Here is a 19,479-nt window from a genome sequence, read left to right as displayed (position 1 = left end):
CACTGAGGCGTAACACGTATCTCTCGTAAGGGGATTCGAGGTGCACCTTTTGTGCGTCTCTTTTGGTGGCTTCCTTGCTTGTTGTCGAAAAAATATGTTAGCTCGCCTAAGATGTAGATCTCGATTCTTCACGCTGAGATGTACAACTCGAAAGTGCATAGGCTCGGTCGAAGGGCAGGCTTTGGGTCTTCATGCCGAGGTGCAAGCCTCAGGTCTTCACACCGAGTGCACAGCTAGGGAGCGTCTGGGCTTGGTATAGGTGCAACCCTTGGGTTTTCATGCCGAGGTGCACGACTTGAGAGCACGTAGGCTCGGCCGAGGTGTAGGCCTCGGGTCTTCACACCGAGTGCACGGCTAGAGAGCACGTGGGCTCAGCCTAGGTGCAACCATTGGGTCTTCATGCCGAGGTGCACGGCTCAAGAGCTCGTTGACTCGGTCATGGTGCAAGCCTTAGGTCTTCATTTTGTTTTGGTAGGTAGGACTTTAATCTTTTATGGAATTTCTTCCTTATTTAATTAACTGAGTTTACATCGTTTGTATATAAATTCAATAAGTACAACCTCGGTCTGGTGTTCTTTTTCTACGGATATCCTTTTGTTGAGGTAGCACTGGGTGATAAGGCATATTTTGGATTCCAGCCACGTTATGACCCACGTCGCATCATACCCCTACCAAGTCAGCACAAGGGGTGGTACCCCGCGCCGAGTCGAGACCCGTACAAGGAGGCACCCCCTCGGCGAGTCTTGTACCGAAAAGCTCGAGACGGTGGCTTGTTCCGTGTATACCGGGCGACGGCCACACAATAGTACCATCTCTCTACTCGGGGGATCGGTCGCCACACCAAATCCGCGTACGATCGATCCTTGCACAACAATATAAAAGCCCCTGACCAACATCTGGCCAGGGGACAGGGAAAAAAAGAAGAGAAAAAGGTGACTACTAACTTAATCTACGAGGAGCCACAGTCGGGAACCCCCCGACGAGGGCCTTTGTGCAGGAGCTCTGCCACACCCGAAGGCGCGACCGAGAGACGCCTCGCTAGAAGATGACGTCATTGTCCAGACCTCCTGATACAGTCGACCTCAGCACTTCTGCCAACCAACCGAGAGACGCTTTCCCAGAAGACGACATCGATAGCCCGACCCTTGATCCAGCTAGCTCCAACACTTCTTTCGATCGACCGAGAACTCTAGACATCGACCCGTGGACCAAGCCATGCCAACTCCTCGGCCACAGCGCATCAGTTCACCAACACTGGGAACTGGCGCTTACTTGTAGAACTTCTTCAGGTTTGATATGTGCCATGTTCTTGCCGGTTGTCCTCCTTCCAAGGTAGTGAGATGGTAAGTTTTGTCTCGAATTATGTCGGTTACTCGATAAGGACCTTCCGAATTAGGTGCTAACTTTCCCTAGGCCTTCCTTGGATCGCTAACTTTGGCCTTGCATAGGACGAGGTCACCCATCCTGACCTGTTGAGAGTGACCTCTTCGGTTATGGAGCTTTGCTACAGCTTTTTTGTATGTCAAGGAGCAGAGGTGCGTCACAGCTATCCGTTTGTCCATGTAATCTAGATTAGCCCAGAGTCCTTCTGATGCATTCTCCTCGAAGTTTTTGACTCACAGGGTTGGGAAGACTATTTCTGGGGGGAGTACTACCTCAGTCCCAAATGCCAAATTGTATGAAAATTATTCTGAGGTCGTCTTGGGGGTAGTCCGTGATGCCCATAGAATGTTTGGGAGTTTGTTAACCCAAGCGTTGAGTTTTGTCTATTCGCTTCTTTAGTCCTTCAAGTATGGCTCGATTGGTCATCTTTGTTAGGTCGTTGGTCTGGGGATGTACCACTGAATTGAATGTCAACTGGATCCCGTAGGATTGGTAGAAGTCTTTGAACTTGGGGTTATTGAACTGGGTTCCGTTGTCGGTGATGATTGCCCTTGATATGCTGAATCGTGTGATTATGTTCCTCCAGACAAATCCTTCTACCTGTTTCTCTGTGATTGATGCTAGTGGCTCAGCCTCCACCCATTTTGTGAAATAATCAACCCCAACTATAAGAAATCTCTGTTGTCTTGAGGTGGAGGGAAAAGAGCCAAGGAGATCCATTCCCCATTGTGCGAAGGGCCAGGCGCTATCAATTGGAGTCAAAGGAACTGCTAGTTGATGTTGTATCTGAGCATGCATTTAGCATTGTAGGCATCGTTGGACGTAAGTTATGGCATCCCGCCATATAGTCGGCCAATAATAGCCCTGCTTGAGGATTTTGAAGGCCAAGGTTCGTCCATCGATGTGTTCGCCACATATGCCTTCGTGAACCTTAGCTAACATAGTCTCAACTTCTATGGGTGTCAGACATCGAAGAAGGGGTTGGCTAGAGGACCTTTGGTACAATTGATCGTTGATCTCACAGTATCATGCTTGGTTGCGTTTGAGTCGTCGGGATGCATCCCGATCAGTCGAGAGTGTTCCATCCTTTGTAGCAGACGATTTCTTCTACCCAATTTGATGCACCTTCTATCATGACGATGCTCTCGATTATAATGGTTGGCAAGGTGAGTGTTTCGATCCTTGGGAGGCATATGCCTGTCCTCCGTGTAGATGCTAGTTTCGCTAGGGTGTCGGCTTGGGTACTTTCCATCTAGGGAACCCTAGTTATCGAGAGACGAAGAAAACGATTAACAAGGCGACGTACCTTGGCCAAGTATTTTACCATGGTTGCATCTTTGGTCTCATAGCTTCCATTGACGTGGCTAACTACTAGTGAGTTGCTAAAGATGTCTGGTTCTTTTACCTATAATTCCAGAGTGAGTCGGAGTCCTAACAATAGTGCTTCGTACTCAGCTTTGTTGGTGGTGGCTTTGAATTCAAATTGGAGGGCGAGCTCATACTACTATTCATTTGGTCCTTTTAAGACAAGCCTGGCTCCTCTATCGGTGGTGACCGACTCGTCCACATGTAGCATCCACTTTTCTTCAACGCATTCTTGGTTATCTACCCTTTCTGTAGGAGTGAGTTCGGAGATGAAATCAACTAGTACTTGAGCTTTAATAGTTGTTCTTGGTATATACTGGATGTCGAACTCTCCCGATTCAACCGACCACTTGAGTATCCGTCCAACGATGTCGAACTTAGAGAGGACCTATTGGAGTGGTTGATTGGTGACCACCTTTATAGTGTGGGCTTGAAAATAAGGCCGCAACTTCCTGGCTGTATATACCAAAGCTAATGTCAGCTTTTCGATGGGGAGTATTGTTCTTTGGGTCCATTCAGGATGTGGTTGGTGTAGTAGATGGGTCACTATATCCCTGCATCCTCTCATATTAGGATCGAACTGACGGCATGATTGGATGCCGCAAGATATAGGCTAAGTGGCTCGCCTAGATTGGCTGAAATGAGTTGGGGCAGCTGAGCGAGGTATGTTTTCAACTTCTTGAAGGCCTCTTTACATTCTTGAGTCCATTCAAAGTTCTTCGAGTGCTTGAGGACTTGAAAAAAGGGGATGCACATGTCTCCCAATCTGGATAGGAATCCGTTGAATGCGGCTACCTTTCCTATGAGGCATTGAACTTCCTTAATTGAACGAGGTGGTTGCATCTCGATTATAGCTTATATCTTCTCAGGATTTGCATCCACCCCTCTCTGGTGAATAATGCAACCAAGAAATTTGTCAAAGCCAACTCTAAAGATGCATTTACAAGGGTTGATCCGCATGTTAAACCCTTTAAGCATTTGGGATGTCTCTGCTAGGTCTGTCAGGTGGGTGCTTGCTGTTTACTTTTCACAATCATATTAACGTATACTTCCATATTTCTTCTGATCTACATCTTGAACATCTTGTTGACCATTCTTTGGTATATGACCCCTACGTTCTTGAGACCAAAAGACATGACTTTGTAGCAGTATACACCTCGATAGGTGATGAAGGAGGTATGTTCATAGTCTTGGGGAGCCATTTGGATTTGGTTGTATCTTGAGAAGGCGTCCATGAACATGAGGAGTTCATGTCCTGAAGTAGCATCTACCAGTTAATCTATCCATGGGAGGGGATAGCAATCTTTCGGATATGCCCGATTAAGATCAATGTAATCAACACACATTCTCCGGATTCATTAGGTTTCTTAACCAATACTACATTGGACAACCATTGAGGGTATTTTACCTTTGTTATGAATCATGCTTCCAGTAGTCGGTCTATCTCGTCGCTTATGGCTTGTTTCCGATTGAGAGAGAACTTTCGTAACCTCTACTTCACGGGTCATGCTTCAAGAAGAATATTAAGTTGTTGTTGCATGACCCTTGGGTCGATTCCCGGCATGTCCTTTGGGGACTAGGGAAATATATCAACACTTTTTATAAGGAAATCAATAAGTTGAACCTGGTCCTTTCCGGAAGAGTAGACCTGATTTTTATGACTTTGTTCGGTTGGCTTTTGTCAAGAGGGACCTCTAGCACTCGCTCAATTGGTTCAAGGTGAGGTGATGCCTTTGCCGTATCTCAAGGATCCGTTATGGGGAGCTCAGACTTCAATTTCTTTGGTAGAGAGGTCGTTGTCATGTAACATTACCTTGACTCTTTCGGATCGCTTCTGACCTTACCAATCGGGTCGGAAACTTTCATTGTCTGATGATAGGTGGATATAACTGCCGTTAGCTTGTTGAGAGTCGGGCGACCAAGGATTACATTATATGCTGAAGGGAGACTGTCCACCATAAATGTGATCATCATAGTATTGGATCTTGGTTCCTCACCAATGGTGACGGGCAGGGTTGTGGTCCCAAGGGGAGAGATGGAATCCCTTGTGAACCAAGTAAGAGCCAAGGTCATTGGAGCAGGTCCTTCTCTGCCAAACCAAGCTTCTGGAAAGCATCAAAGTATAAGATATCAGCGAAACTTCCTGTATCCACCATAATTTTTTTTACTCGGGCGTTGGCGATTTTGATTGAGATCACTAGGGCATCGTTGTGATCAGGATATTTGGTTTCTTTTGCTTCGAAGGTGATTTATGAGTCGTCCCTCTACCTTGGACGTTTTTCCACTATGACCCATGCATAGGCTTTTCTTTCGGATGTGCTGTCTCCACCAAACACTGGCCCACCGATAATCACATCAATTTGTTTCTCGATGGGGCCACGAGAGCATGGAGAGGGCTCTCGGGACCTTCAACGGTATCGCCCGAGATGTCCTCTATGGATAAGGTTCTAGATTTGGTATTTCATATCTCAACATTCTTCGGCGTCATGGTCGTAATCTTGGTGGTACCTACGATATATTATTTTGTTTTTGAACTCAAACGGGGTCTTCGACGGTCTGGGCTTCCTTAAAAGCCCCTTTCCTTCGATTTGGAGAAATATTTCTGTCCTAGATGAATTGAGGGGTGGCTGATACCAGGGTAATGTAAAATGGATTTTGAAAGAAAGTTGATAGTACAATTGTAATTGCTAGAATAAGTTCTTCGGATTGAAAAGGAACGAACTCATAATAAAACTTTAATAAAATCGATAAATAGCTCACCACCAAGTTTAAAATCATAAAGGGATATGGTATCCCAAAGATAATAAACAATGATACAGAACTGAAAATAAAATACTCACCACTGAATGAAGCATCCAAGAGATAAAGATTTTAAGAAAGAACTCCAATAGAGTTTCTATCAATACCATCAGTTTCTAAAACTTCTTTCTAACCCTAAAACACCAAAATAAGTACTAGTCCATGAAACAACCCTTCATGCATAGGGAACTATGAAATTAAGTGCCTTACAACTGGCAACAAACCCCTTTAATGCATTCCTTGGTCATGAAGAAAAGCACCTTGAAATAGCTTTAACTTTGTCTAAGGAATATGCTCATAAGTTGTCAAATTTGAATGGGCTGGGTTAAATGCTGAGATAACATTGTGGGCTGTAGAGAATACCATAGGATCCAAGAAGATCCACGCAAGCTGGTTATAACAAATTAAGCACGTCAATCTCTCCTGATTAAAAAAGACTTATCCTCAAGTCCTCATTTGTTTCATCAATATGATTATAATAAGGGCATAAATCAGTCATATTGAATGTTGGGGACACTTCATAATCTTTAGTCTCATAAGCATTCTTGTCAATTCTCTTAAGCACCTTAAATGGACCATCAGCCTTTGGTTTCAATTTTCTAAATTTGCTCGATAGAAACCTCTCCTTCCTTAGATGAATCCAGACCAAATCACGTGCATTAAACTCCACGTGTTTTTTGTGTTTGTTGGTAGCTTGCATGTACCTCTCATTTTGCTTCTCAATGGTTGCTTTAACACCATCATGCAACTTATTTATCTGCTTTGCCCTCTCATCAGCATCTCCACTAAATTACATAATTGTAAAATGAGGGACTAAGTCCAAAGGACTAGTAAGATTAGCACCATAAATCTCAAAAAGACTCTTACTAATACTATGATGCATGAAACAATTGTAAACAAATTCAATTTATGGAAGAATGAGATCTCATTGCTTAATATTCTTGCCAACATAGCTTCTAAACAAGTTCTCAAGCTTCTGTTTGTTACCTAAGTTTGCCCATCGATTTGTGGATGATGTGAGCTATTGAAATTCAAAGAAATGCCTAGCTTCCTCCAAAGAGTTCTCCAAAAATGACTAAGAAATTTTGAATCTCGATCAAACACTATAGTTCTTGAAATACCATGCAATCTGACAATCTCCTTGAAATACAAATCAACAATATAAGATGCATCATTTGATTTGTTGCAAGAAACGAAGTGAGACATCTTTGAAAATCTGTCAATAACAACCATGAAAGAATCCGTGTTCCTTTGAGTTCTTGGTGATTCCAAAACAAAACCAAGACTCATTTCCTCCCATAGAGTACTAGGCACTAGCAATAGAGTGTACAAACTAAAATTTTGACTTCTTGTTTTTGCCAAATAACATACTCGACATTGCTTTATAAGTCTCTCCATATCTCTAAACATCTTAGGCTAATAGAAATTTGATTAAACAAGAACTAAAGTCTTGTTCCTACCAAAATGTCCTCCCAAAACACCACCATGAGCTTAGTAGAATTACTTGTCTCAAAGATTAAAAAAAATTACTGAAAAGAACCCGATTTGTAATTCTATCATATTGAGTTGAAATCTATCTATCTGCAGAGAAACAAATGATTGGCCTATGAGGCAGAAGGTAGAATGGGCAACGAGTGCCTCCTCGAAAAGGAGCGCGCTAAGGTCGTTCAGGTCACCCGCATGATTACTCAGATAGGAGGCTTTACAAATAAGGGACAAAGAGTCGTGGTCGCCATCTCCTAAGGTGTTCTCCAACGGATCCGCGAGAGGCTTCTGGTCCCAAGTCCCTGCACAACAAGTCTACACCGGAGAGGGGAGTTCCAACTTGACCCCTTTAAAACTAAACCCAGTTTTTGTGGATCGTGAATCTTGTCCCCAAGCATCTACCTGAAGATGATTTTTATACTTTTCTTAGGGAGTCAACTACCCTTGTGCGAACATCCTCGCTAGTAAGCATCGCTTGATTCTGAACAACATGAATTTACTGTGCACCGCTTCAAAGCCAAGTGACATCGCTTCTGAGCCGAGTTGCATTGCTTCAGGATGTCGTCGCTACTAAATCGCTCTAAGTCGTTTCGTGTTGCTTTGAGATATGTGCGGACTGGAGTGGCACCACATATGATCTGAGGTGGCTGCCAGTTGAGTGGTGTACCAAAATATCCTCTATCAAGTTGAAATTATTTCTCACTAAATCTTCTCATATACACAACAAATATTGGGAAGATGGATCTGACCTGTATGTATCGAAGCTGCTACATTGTTGTCAGTAGATAAAGCGACAAGGCCAGGTAAGAACTAAAAAAATCATGGAGCCTGCAAAATTCTTGACGTGGCATAAGGAGAATAAAAAAAATTATTAGGCGATCAAATGTACTAGACGTTGATGAGGCAAAACTCATGCGGTCCAAAACCAGCGAGGAAGCAGACCATCGTATCAGTCTCGCCTAATCCCTAAAAACTTAGCTGTAAGCTCCCAGGTCACGATGGCGACCGCATTAGCTGGAAATGCCCTTGCTAATGTTGGCCCAAGACCAACATAGCATCCACTCAAGCCCACTCTCTTGTAAATCTGAAGAAATTGGAACTCTCTGAACCTCCTGCGAGGATGCAACTAAGTGAAGAGACAAAATTAAAAAGGCATACCGCGTAAAGTGTTTGGAGAGGATTTCGACTATAATTTGGATCAGGAGAAGTCTGAATCACAGTTTTCGCAACATCCAGTGGAAGAACAGCTAACCAGAACTGTCAGAAAAGAATTATACGTTAAACAAGGTAAACCATAGCCTTGATCTCCAAAAGAAGCTTTATCTTTACTTACAGCAGTTCCAGCAAGTCCGCCAGTAACAATGCCAATCCCTGTGTCAACTAAAACCTTTGAATGGTGGCTTGAGGCAGATGGTGAAAAACTCAATTGCTTATGCAAGTGGTGACGACTTAGCTCGTAAGTGCTAAAGAAGACTGCATTGCCAATTGATTCTCTTAAAAAGGTTGATAAGCCACCACGAAAAATGCCTTTGACCTGAAAAAGCCAGACTATTCACTCACTGATATACAAAGCGCTTTGCAGATACATGGTCAAGAGAACAGAAAAGATAACCTTACCCCTTCCTGCTGGATAGTTTTAAGAGCACATTCTAGTGGACCATTGTATCTAACAAACATTGCTGCATCCTTCCCTTGAACTTGCATCCTACACTGGAAAGCACTTAGCATGACATATAAACAAGTCAAAAAACGAAAATATCAATGCAAGTCAAGAAAGAACTATTTGTAACATTTTCTAGCACCCACACACCTTTACTAGCTCGGTTGGACATAGTATAAAGCTGATCAATGCTCCAGCAAATGCTGCTGAAGGAATAATTACCTGGAGCTGTGGTCTGTTGTTCTGAATTTCCCCCTGCACAGTAAACGTAAACAAAAAAGCACCATCATAGTCTGCAGAACAATAAAAAGGACCTAACTCCCCATACACCATACTACAAGAATTATGAATCAATGCAAGAGTTATAAAACAGTTTATCCATTTATGTTTCAGAACCTGAAATTTTTGCTTTGTCTGGGAATAAATGCCAAAGAGAAGGGAACTCTCACATGCCATCCCAATGAACGAGGATGACGCACCTTTATATAATCCTCTTACCTGTAAAATTTGAGGGAGAGAGATTTCAAGTGAATTAAGGTTCTTTGAAAATTCTAGAACTTAAATTACACAACTTGAATTAGCAAATCTTGCTAAATATCCCTGGCCAAATTACAAAAGAATCTCAGGATGTAGCCAAGAAAAAAGGGTATAAGCTTAAACAGACATTTCCTTTCTCCAATCTACAAATCTGAAGGACAAGACAGGTATGATGTACTGATATAGCCTAAGATACTTGTGTAAACTCTGGTGACGTTGACAAACTAAAGTCACAGAATCAGTTGTGCAAACCCTTAAGAAATGACAGATATGTCCCATAATCTATACATAGTTGCATTACTTCTAGTTTCACCTCACCAGGAAGACCTGAAATTCCTAACAGATCCAATCTTAAAGCCACATACCCAATCCAGGGGACCTGGGTCAAGGTTGGTTTTGGAGTGGCTCCAAGAATCGGGTCCCGATACAATTCCAACTAGGAGGTTGCGTAGAAAATGTCCAGCAAGATGATTTCAAGATTGCAACCTCCTGTCTCCCTCCCTCCCCTTTACCTAGTATTTCTTTTTTATTCTTTCCGAACCTTAATACAAGAACTGCATGATGGTATAAAGCACCGAATAAAAGCCACTTGAGAGGAATGAACCTTTGCAAATTAAAATTGGTCATTCATCATTTTGTCTTAATCAGTTTAAGCTTAATCAAAATCAATCCAGATCCAGAGAGTTATTAGTTGATTGTACATCACTACATCCCATCCTGTCCTTATATGAAGGGAAATTCAAGAAGACTGTCAATGTAATGTTTTTTTTTTTTTGCTCAAATTCCTTTTACAGGCACCTATTTTCTTAATGTGATATGAGGTTTCCAATAAAATCTTCAATGCTCAGCATATTTGATGCACCATCCAGCATGTGAACAACTTCTACTTCTTAGAAAGAAAAATAATAAGCAAGTTTGACCAAGCTTAGAAGCATACTCCTTCAGTGATCAAGATCCGACTAGTGCAGTGTAAAGCATTCTTGTACTCCTTCACTTGTGTTTTTGTATTGTGAGCTTGCAACTTGACCTGCTCCATAAACAATATAATCACCCGTTTCTTTATGTTAAAGCATGGCAAATCTGAAAACAACATCCTACCATAAACTATCTAATATGTATAAGAAATAACAATTGTCGTGGAAAGAAAGAGTATTAAAGGGTAGTAATTTCCAAAGCATACTTTGAAGTGTTATTGATACAACAACCAATAATCTGAGAAAAATGCAAGTCCATGTGATACACAAAAGAAGGAAAAGTCTACTCAAAGGAGGAAGTAAACTTTCAAAACTTCATTTATAGTCAATCCATGCCTACTAAATGGGAGAGTTTGAATAATTAATCAAGTTAAATGAATAAATGTCTTCTTCATCAAGCTCTCAACATGTGTACATGTCAATCCTCATGATACAACTAAATATAGTGAAAGTATACTTGGTATTAACTACGAGTCACTCACGATATATGAAACTCGCAGCTCTAGACTTTTCACTACGAACCTGCATTTTCTGATGACTCTGCAAGATACTTATTAAGTTGTCGAGCTTATAATGTGTAGGAATCGACATCAGGTATTGATGGTTTCCAATTTATAATTGTGAATAAACTCATTCAATTTTGTAACTGATGATCATGGGATTATAATTGACCGCATATGTCCTTCAGAACAAATATTAATTTGTTAAAAGTCTAATTTGAGTTTTTATAAGTTCTCCATAGGTGTTCTATTACCAAAAATAAAGTTGTCTCAAAAGCATCAAAAAATATATTCAATTAAAGCTTCTACTCCTTCAACTCATCAATTTCGGCAAAACTGGTTGGTCTTTTGTAAACAAACTGGAACTAGAATGAAGATAGCAGATTACAACGGTAACCATTTAAGAATTCTTGCAACTTCTTGTACTAAGATTAAGTGACCATGCATCTTGGCATATAAATTAACCTATTGATCACCTTTTCAGGTATGTAATATTGTAAAGCCCCAATGTTCATGATTGGATTACAAATAATGAACATCCTCACAACAACAAACACATGTAAGAACGCTACGAAGCTCTCCAGTCAACATCAACTCCACTATCAAATTGATGGGTTATAACAACTCTCCAAGGTTTTTGACACCAAAACTCCTTAAAGATAAGCAGCATTTATCGCTTTTCCTACGTGGAAGATATGTCACCCCAATTGTGTCATATAGCTTCTCCCAATGTAGCAGTACAAAGCACCTCCTGTGGAACATTTTTCATCTTCTCCCGGTAGGCAATACAAAGGTCCTATGATGAAAGGAAGTGTTCTATTCAGCTACGCAATCCATAAAACAAATGACGGATATAAAATGGTCAGATGAAGAATGGCATTAGCAGCAGATCCTGGTCATCTTAAAGATTTTCGCAATCATAAATTAAAAACATACGTATACCTAAAAAGAGCACATCCTGAAAAGTATATAATCTAAGTCAAAATGTTACTCTCCAAAGTCGCTTAGGCCATTCAAGAAATGTATTCTAATTCGCAGTAGCGCTGACCAGTTCCGTTCTGACCGCAGAGAGATCAACACACAAACGCCACAAACCACATCCAATGAAGAAATTTAATAGCATCCTTTCCCCCATACATTTCAAGGATCCAAGAAAACGCTACTAGGTAAAACAATCAGACACCTCACAGGGTCCAGTGGAACGAGGGGAAAAATAAATAAGGAAAAGGGGAAAACGTAACCCTAAAGAATCGGTACGACGAACAAAAGAATGGGAGAGATTACGATGAAGAAAGTGATGGAAGGGTGGAGGAGGAGAAATAGCGCGGACCTTGACGGTGTCGAAGGGATGACCGGTGATGACGGTGGCGACACCAGCGGCGAAGCCGGCCGCGTATTCCTTGGCAGCCTCGACCGCCGGGCTCATCGCCCCGTTCCCTACTCTCTTTCTTTCTTGAAGGGCCGGCAAAATGGTCGATTCATGAGCAGTTGCCATATATAAAATAAAGAAGAATTAATGAAATTTTTGGAGGAGATCGGCGGCGCGGCGCACCGCCGCGCCGTCCGCAGCGAGATCGTTGAGAAGTATACTTTTTCTTTCGTGGGTTTCTTTACACATATACCCTCATTAAAGCCAAGAAATAACGGAAATGCACGACCTTCGGTTGCCTATGCTTGCAAACCTATACTTTGTAGGGGGAAAAGAACAAAAAATGCATATTATATAAATATATATATATATATATATAATATTGATGTTCTTTAAAAATCTTGTTATCTTGATCGCTAAAATAATATTGGGCGTAATTTAGATACTTTATTAGTTTTTTATGTAAAGTAATTACCATTGATTGCTTGTATATAATTATGCTTAATTTGAGTTTACTGGATTGATGTTAACCAAAGAAGTATACATAGAGAATTTTAATATTCGAAGGAACAAACATGTTAAATGAAAACTCATAAGGTAAATAAGCTATTTCCAATATTTTAAAAGATAGATATGTAAAAACCTCAATAAAAGAAAATTAAAACTGTTGTTCTCAGTAGATTTCTTAAAGAAGTATGGCCGATAAATTGAATCGGGCGTACTTATGATGATCTACTTAGACCCCTTATAATTTTGAATTATTATAAAAATCAAATAAATTGGTTACTCATTGTCATTTACACAGTGCCCTTATAATTTTGAATTATTATAAAAATCAAATAAATTGGTTACTCATTGTCATTTACACAGTGCCCTCATAATTTTGAATTTTTATACAAGAATCTGAAAATATTGATTAGTGTAAAAGAGGTAGGCATAAAAATGCTATCACAGTAATGATTCCCCCTGCAAGTCGATGCATACATAGTCTATCGACGAGTATGCCTTTGTTTATTGACACCCTGAAAGACGTACAAGATGGTCGTCCCTGTACAATGACACTGTTACAGATAATTGAGAAAGGGATCAAAAACACGGTCTCAATAATCAATTTCCTTGGGACGACATCAGGTAAGTAGATTTCTAGAGCCAGCAGCCAACAATTTCCTGAGGCCAAACCCCACTGCTCTGAAAGTTCGAAACAAATGCATTACGTTAGGACACAAAGACGGCAAAGAGAACTGATGAGACGCAGCTAAAGACTGGTGATATAACAATCAGATGAAAGAGACGATCGATTCAAGTGAACAAGTCACAGACAACAGCAAACTGCAAGAAATAAAATAACATGAGTCTACATATCTGTGGATCCTAACTAAAGATCATGAAACTTAATTTCATCACTGAATGATGTCAGAGCGAAAGCAATCTCATTCTCCAATCAACTCCTCTCACATGTCCACTCATGTTGCTCTCTGGTATCCACTCGCCCATGAAATCATCTCTGGAGCATCAGTTGTTCGGAGATCTTCAAAGTGCATATTGCCGTTACATGCATTTTCTATTACACTAGGAAGCACAGGTTCCCGGTTTCTGTTGAATCCTAATGTGAAAAGTGGATGCTAAGCATTTATCTAGCCCTGAATCTTCCGACGGTAAACCAACACCTGGAAAACAAGAGGATGCATTTCTCCTTAAAAATTATCAAAGGGTGCAAAATTGTGGTTAGTTATGTACCAGTTGAGACATCTCACCATCTCCCCTTGGTCACTCGTGAAAGAAGCACAAATCGCTGCTAGAGATTCTTGTCCCTCCAACATCTGGAGGCCTATGGAAGGATCAGTCGATGCCTCGTCCATTGAGTTGGAAGCCCCAACTGCTAAATTTCGGCATTGAGGTTTCCTCGCATACATCTCAACTTCTTCAGCTTGGACAGATGTCTGAAGAGCGATAAACTGCACACATGCATCCACAAATTCCAATTTAGGAGCAAAATCTTTCAACTATTAAAAATTTACAAACTTAATTCAAAACAAATCATAGAGAAAACGGATTCACTTGGCAAAGATGTCTAATTGACAGGGTTGGCCGGCAGCAAAGATATGGCTGTTCCAAATTTGGCATATTTTCATCATCCAAAGGAACCAGGGTCAGATGCACATCAAACTGAAAATTAAAAATCAGTCAGTAGTGTTGACCAAAATTGGTATGGCATGTAAGTAGGAGGCAGCGTTACCATTTTTCTTACTGTACCTCATCATCAGCTTCATCTAAATTGCGCAGGCAGTCCACCAATTTGGCCAAGCGCCCACCCTTGACCAATCTACCATTTAAACCACTAGTACTGCTATGTCTAGTTTGACTACGTGTACCATTCTTACCCCATGCAAGCATCTCTCTGTTTCCTGCTCGCAAAGGCGATGTCCCAAGGGGCTCTCTGTTGACTTCAAAATCGTCGTTTTCCTCGGAGCCAACATCACCACTGCCTGCTGTTCTAGCTGGTGAAGATCGAGGAGCCCCCCATCTCTTGCATCTCTTCGGCCTTTGTTCAGGAGAGGGCTCATCTGCAGACGAGGTATCTTTGGTGACATCATTACCATTTGCTTCTTCTTCTTCCTCATCAGAGCCTGCAGCTGCAGTTTCACCACCAATACTTCTGCCTCTTCCACGCAGATGATTTCGGTAACTTCCTTGTGGTTTTCTTCCGAATACTGCAGCAGCTTTAGCTGTGGACCTCCTCCTACCAAGTGCTTCTGATTGTCGTCGAAATGTCTCAGTTATGTATGCTTGGATCTAATTTGAACAGGAGATTTAAATACAGTATATGAGGTTCGAGGAGAATAAAAGCACTCCAAACACATTAAAATTATCTTCATTGATAGAACTTATTCAGTAAGGTGATGCTACCTTCTTATTGCGGGATTTCTCCTCTTCATGAAAAGCCAGTTCCTGCAGCCACACAATGAAGTCAAGAATTCACATCTAGAGAATAATAGTTACAATAACATGACCGAAAAACTGCAAATTAAAATTTTGTATAAATCACCCAGGATTGCCCAAACCAGTTTACCTCTTCTTCATACTTATCAATATCCGGATATAAGGTTGCTATAAGGGCATCATAGTTGGGATCATCTCTCAAAGAACGCCGACTTGCACAATGGGTGCGGCATGCAGGACATTCATTGTTTCTGCAAGACAGATAGCATCAGCTAAAGTTTGCTTGACACTACAATAAACAAAACTAGTTCTATTACTTCTAGGAAACCACAGCGAAAAGGAGGGATAGTACTCGCAAATGCACAGAGAGAATACTACAGGGACATACCCAAGTCTCATTGATTTGTCAATACATTCCCTACAAAAGCGATGCAGGCATTCCATTACCGTCCTTGTCTTACGTATTATCCCTGGTAGAGAGGCACCATGAATCTTTGCTTCAGAATAACTAGTAGCAATATATAAATGCTTCAATGATGATGATAGAGGAGATAAGAATTGACAAGAACAGCATGGTTTCTGTGTTGCTGCTTAGCTACAATTGGTACCAGCAAAGAACTGTATAGAGATCATTACAGTTCTCATTTCAAGCTACAGAATAACTTGCACATTTTTTGATAGAGAACTGGATCATACCTAAGCAGATAGGGCACTGCACTTCTTTTCGAATGTCGGCTAGTTTCACTAGGATAAATCTGTGAACCAATGACAAAGGGAGAAAATATCAGTTATGTGTAGCATGCACAATTTAATCTTTGCAGTATGTGGTGATGAACCAAAGCAAGATGTTATGAATAACATGCTAAAGAATTATATAACTTGCTCATAACATAAGGCTACAGCACCTGAATATCATTCAAACAACCACAATAAGTGAAGAAATTTTGATGTATGCAGTTATCTCAAATATTTTCAAAGTGACATGTGAAAATAATCATCTAAGATGTTTTATATTTTTTTACTCACATGTTACATTCAAAGAAACAGCCGTCATCTCAAGGACACCAGGCACTGATGGTAAAACAGAAACAAATATTTCAAGTTATCTTAATGCATTAACCTGGATCAATCAATTGGTGTGGCAAGATGCAGCAACACATGCTTAACCCACTAGCTGGTCATATTGTATAAGAAATTTTGCAAAGTGCTAAGGCTCAGTTCTGTCCAAACAAACTTTTTCTTATATTGGTCAGGACTATGACTTTCAATATTGAATTCCTAGTGGATTACCAGGATTCAGTCAACCCATGTGCCTCATTGCCTGCCCTCTCTCTGCTAGACCAATTCTACAGGAAAGAGAAACTGCTGTTTATAAATTTAATATGGCTGTCATTCTGATCCATGTCAACTCTATGTACTAGCTTTAGTTAAATAATATATACTCTGAATTCTAAAATGGGCAACTATCAATAGTCTTAAGGTCCAAGCAAAAATCAACAATTTCTTGCATTTTTTTAAATCTTTTGGTGGTTATCACAAGGTAGTGAAGACACATACCAGCTTTAATCTTCTGGTATCATTCTCCTTTCCAGATGAAGCAGGTTACCGAAAAGTTTTAAGATCTTAAGTGTTCTGGGCACTGTTGAAATTTTGCCAAGCAGTCAAAGAAAAGTCAATCACAAGAAAAAATAATGGTTCAACATGACTAAGAGATTGCAAATGGATTATTGTACTTAGTCCAGAGATATGATTTACAGATCTTTAAAAAAATTGATTTGGATATAATTCAAAGATCTTTTGAAGCTTGAAAAAAAGATTATTGGTTCTGCCAACAGTTTGTAGAGAGTATGGAAATTTTCAAGATCAACAAACAAAACAATATGTTTTCTCATAAGGATCAGAAGCTGGCAATATTAGACACTAAAAGCGAACTTTGCCAACTCCTCCCTAATAATCAAGTAATCAACAACTACAGATGCTGGGAAGTAGTTATATGATTTGGCTGACTTCTAAGCTACATTAATGGATCACAGGTTTGAAACTAAGAAACTTTCTTGGTCAAAGTCTGTATGGATAACCTGGGTATTCTCAGGTTAATGGGGTTGTATGACTTCCACTGCTAATTTAGATATTATTTTGAAAGTAAATAGCATTACAGAAGAAGTGATAGTGGCATTACAAATCACATAACTTCTCAGGGCAATAACAACAGCAAAAAGAAGAGCACAGAAACTCATGGCGATCCATCTAGAAACTAAGTTGGCCAATGCAACATCAACAGTACTTAGTTACAATACATCAGGAAATGACACAATTTAATACAGTTAAAAGAAAGATAAATTTAGGTATTAGCAAGGCCCAATCATCAAACATGTCATTTATAGTCTTCATCTTTCTGCTCTTCACTTGATCTCAATTTTAAATTGTAGATCTGTAAATTTAACTCATATGTAATACATGATCTAAATGTAATTAGTATTTTGTGATTGTTACATGTTTTTTTAAGTAATGTATATGAGCTTCCTAACCTATATAATCATCTAACTTCCCTGAATTCATGAGTAGCTTAGCTTACTACACAAGTGAAAGGTCATAAAGGGGACACAAATACCAGTCAACTTCATCAAATGAAGCTGTTCAGAAAGCAATGACTTGGACCAGGAACGAGATTTGACTGCTATGACACTTGTAGATGCACCAGCACAACTTGTATTTAGCTGCTCTTATCTCTAACCAAAATTCTTGGGGATGAAACAAGAAATCCTTGAGCAACTAATGTTGAAACCATTATGATATTAGGAAAGAGGTTCTCTTAGGGGATAAAAGTTACTAGATTTGATCAATGATCGGAAGTAAATCTTCACCGGACACTTTAAGCTATAAAGTTGCAATCTTTAAGAAATTCCTTGGCAAAACTACAGAGCAATGGTAGAAGATAATAATATCTACTTAGGAAGCAATTCATCTGTATTTAAGAAACATTGACAATCAGCCAGAAAGAATCACAGATAATGATTTAGGAATCGGCTATAGAGGACGGAAATGAGTAGAAAGAGAACCTCCAAGAACTTATTGAAAGCTCAAGAACCAGAGGATCAGGAACCACCAGGGGATCACCGCAGAGAAGCAACAAGCATACAGGTAATATTAACCGTTCAGCGTCATCCAATCGTTTCATCTTCTTAAAAGCTACTCGATGACTAGTAAAATATGCAACAGTTGTTTTGCCACCACCTTGATCTGATGCCAGCGTATGCAATCACGCGAGCACGAAGGAGGTGGCGCAGGAGCTCATGCGATCCACCGCCAAACAAACCCATTACCGAGAAAGAAGAATAACGCGAAGGCATCCGATCTACCAAACGAACACATCGCCCGCATGCATGAGGCACGAAAGCCTATTTCCTCCATGTCGACCCAGCAAATGCCACCTCCCACAGCAGCAAACAAGAAATCCGAAGCCGCCTCCTCGGTGGCTCCAGCCGTGCGGTAACGATCGCAAATCCAGGCCACAGAAGCCATAGGGAGTGTCGTTCGTAGACGAGAAAGAAGGTCAAGTAGGTGGGAAAGGTAACTTACTCCGGTTTCTCGGCCTCGTCGTCGTCCTCGTTCGACGATTGACCGCCACCGCTTCCGCCATCAGAATCTGCAGACAACAAAAGAACAAACGCCAGCAGGAGCAGACGACGACGGTGAGATCGAGACCAATCAGGAAGCGCGAGAAGGAGAGAGGACGCGTCATCGCAGTTCATACCGTCCTGTGCTAGAGGAGTCTCCGCCGGCGCCTTACCCTCGTCCGCTTCGCCGCCGCCAGCATCCTCTTTGTCCGGCTCCTGCTTCTGCTGCTGCTGCTGCTGAGTGGAGAGCGGCGGAGGAGGAAGAGGCGAAGGAGGGGGCTCGTCGGGGGCGGGGAGTTGGTCGTCCAAGGGCGGAGGAGTAAGCGGGCGCTTTTGGGCAGGCATTTGGTCCTTCCCTTTCTGTTACTCTATTTTTTTTCTCTCTCTTCTAACCTCCTTGGCTTTGTTCTGGAGAAGAACAAAGATAGGACTGATGTGGAAGAGACTGAGGGAGAGAGAGAGAGGGCGGTCGTCCTCCTATCTGTGGAGCTGTGGTTTCCTCTCTTTTCCTCCTTTGAATCCCGGGGGAGGAGGAGAAAAGGGAGAGGGGGAGAGAGAGGAAGGCATCGTTTGCTTTGTTCCTGGTCCGACCGACCCGACTCATCGATCCCCTTCTCTTCTGTGCATGGTTTTTTTTTTCTCTTTTGCTTATTGCTGGCAACAGCATTTTGTTTTCACTTCCCTGGGAACGGTGCCCCTACAGTTACCTCCTTGTGATTGGGGATCGAGGTGGGTCTATCTTGGAACCACCGCTCCTTTTCCGGAACATGATGCCACGCAGGGTTGCGCGTTGTGCAAGAGGAGGAGGAGCAGTGTGGAGGAGCCCAACGAGATCCGGGAGCTAGCGGAC

At 41.3% G+C, this 19,479-nt stretch overlaps 2 protein-coding genes across 3 annotated transcripts; both read right to left on the bottom strand.

The window, feature by feature from the left end:
• Positions 1 to 7,696: 7,696 nt before the first annotated feature.
• On the bottom strand, positions 7,697 to 12,279 carry LOC103982106 (mitochondrial arginine transporter BAC1). Of its 2 annotated transcripts, XM_009398919.3 has the most exons (8): positions 12,034 to 12,270; positions 10,167 to 10,256; positions 9,089 to 9,190; positions 8,843 to 8,947; positions 8,650 to 8,742; positions 8,366 to 8,566; positions 8,191 to 8,289; positions 7,697 to 8,116 (listed from the first exon to the last, which is right to left on the bottom strand). In XM_009398919.3, exons 1-8 carry the CDS (start codon positions 12,196 to 12,198, stop codon positions 7,982 to 7,984), a joined length of 990 nt encoding a protein of 329 aa, XP_009397194.3. In that variant the 5' UTR covers positions 12,199 to 12,270; the 3' UTR covers positions 7,697 to 7,981. The 2 variants fall into 2 exon arrangements, with proteins under 2 accessions (XP_009397194.3, XP_065005140.1); XM_065149068.1 differs by lacking the exon at positions 10,167 to 10,256 and having other exon boundaries at positions 12,034 to 12,279.
• A 1,062-nt stretch (positions 12,280 to 13,341) lies between these two features.
• Positions 13,342 to 19,230, bottom strand: LOC135636909 (putative E3 ubiquitin-protein ligase RING1a). The gene is made up of 10 exons (XM_065149067.1): positions 18,767 to 19,230; positions 18,592 to 18,658; positions 15,709 to 15,767; positions 15,401 to 15,482; positions 15,143 to 15,263; positions 14,980 to 15,021; positions 14,326 to 14,865; positions 14,131 to 14,238; positions 13,827 to 14,027; positions 13,342 to 13,739 (listed from the first exon to the last, which is right to left on the bottom strand). The coding sequence occupies exons 1-10, from the start codon at positions 18,972 to 18,974 to the stop codon at positions 13,707 to 13,709; spliced, it is 1,461 nt and encodes a 486-aa protein (XP_065005139.1). The 5' UTR covers positions 18,975 to 19,230; the 3' UTR covers positions 13,342 to 13,706.
• Between the last annotated feature and the right edge of the window lie 249 nt (positions 19,231 to 19,479).

This window comes from Musa acuminata, chromosome BXJ3-4 (genome assembly GCF_036884655.1).
Source record: "Musa acuminata AAA Group cultivar baxijiao chromosome BXJ3-4, Cavendish_Baxijiao_AAA, whole genome shotgun sequence".
NCBI lineage: Eukaryota > Viridiplantae > Streptophyta > Magnoliopsida > Zingiberales > Musaceae > Musa > Musa acuminata.
Note: the sequence above shows the minus strand (reverse complement) of the source record. Positions and strands in the feature narration are given on the sequence as shown.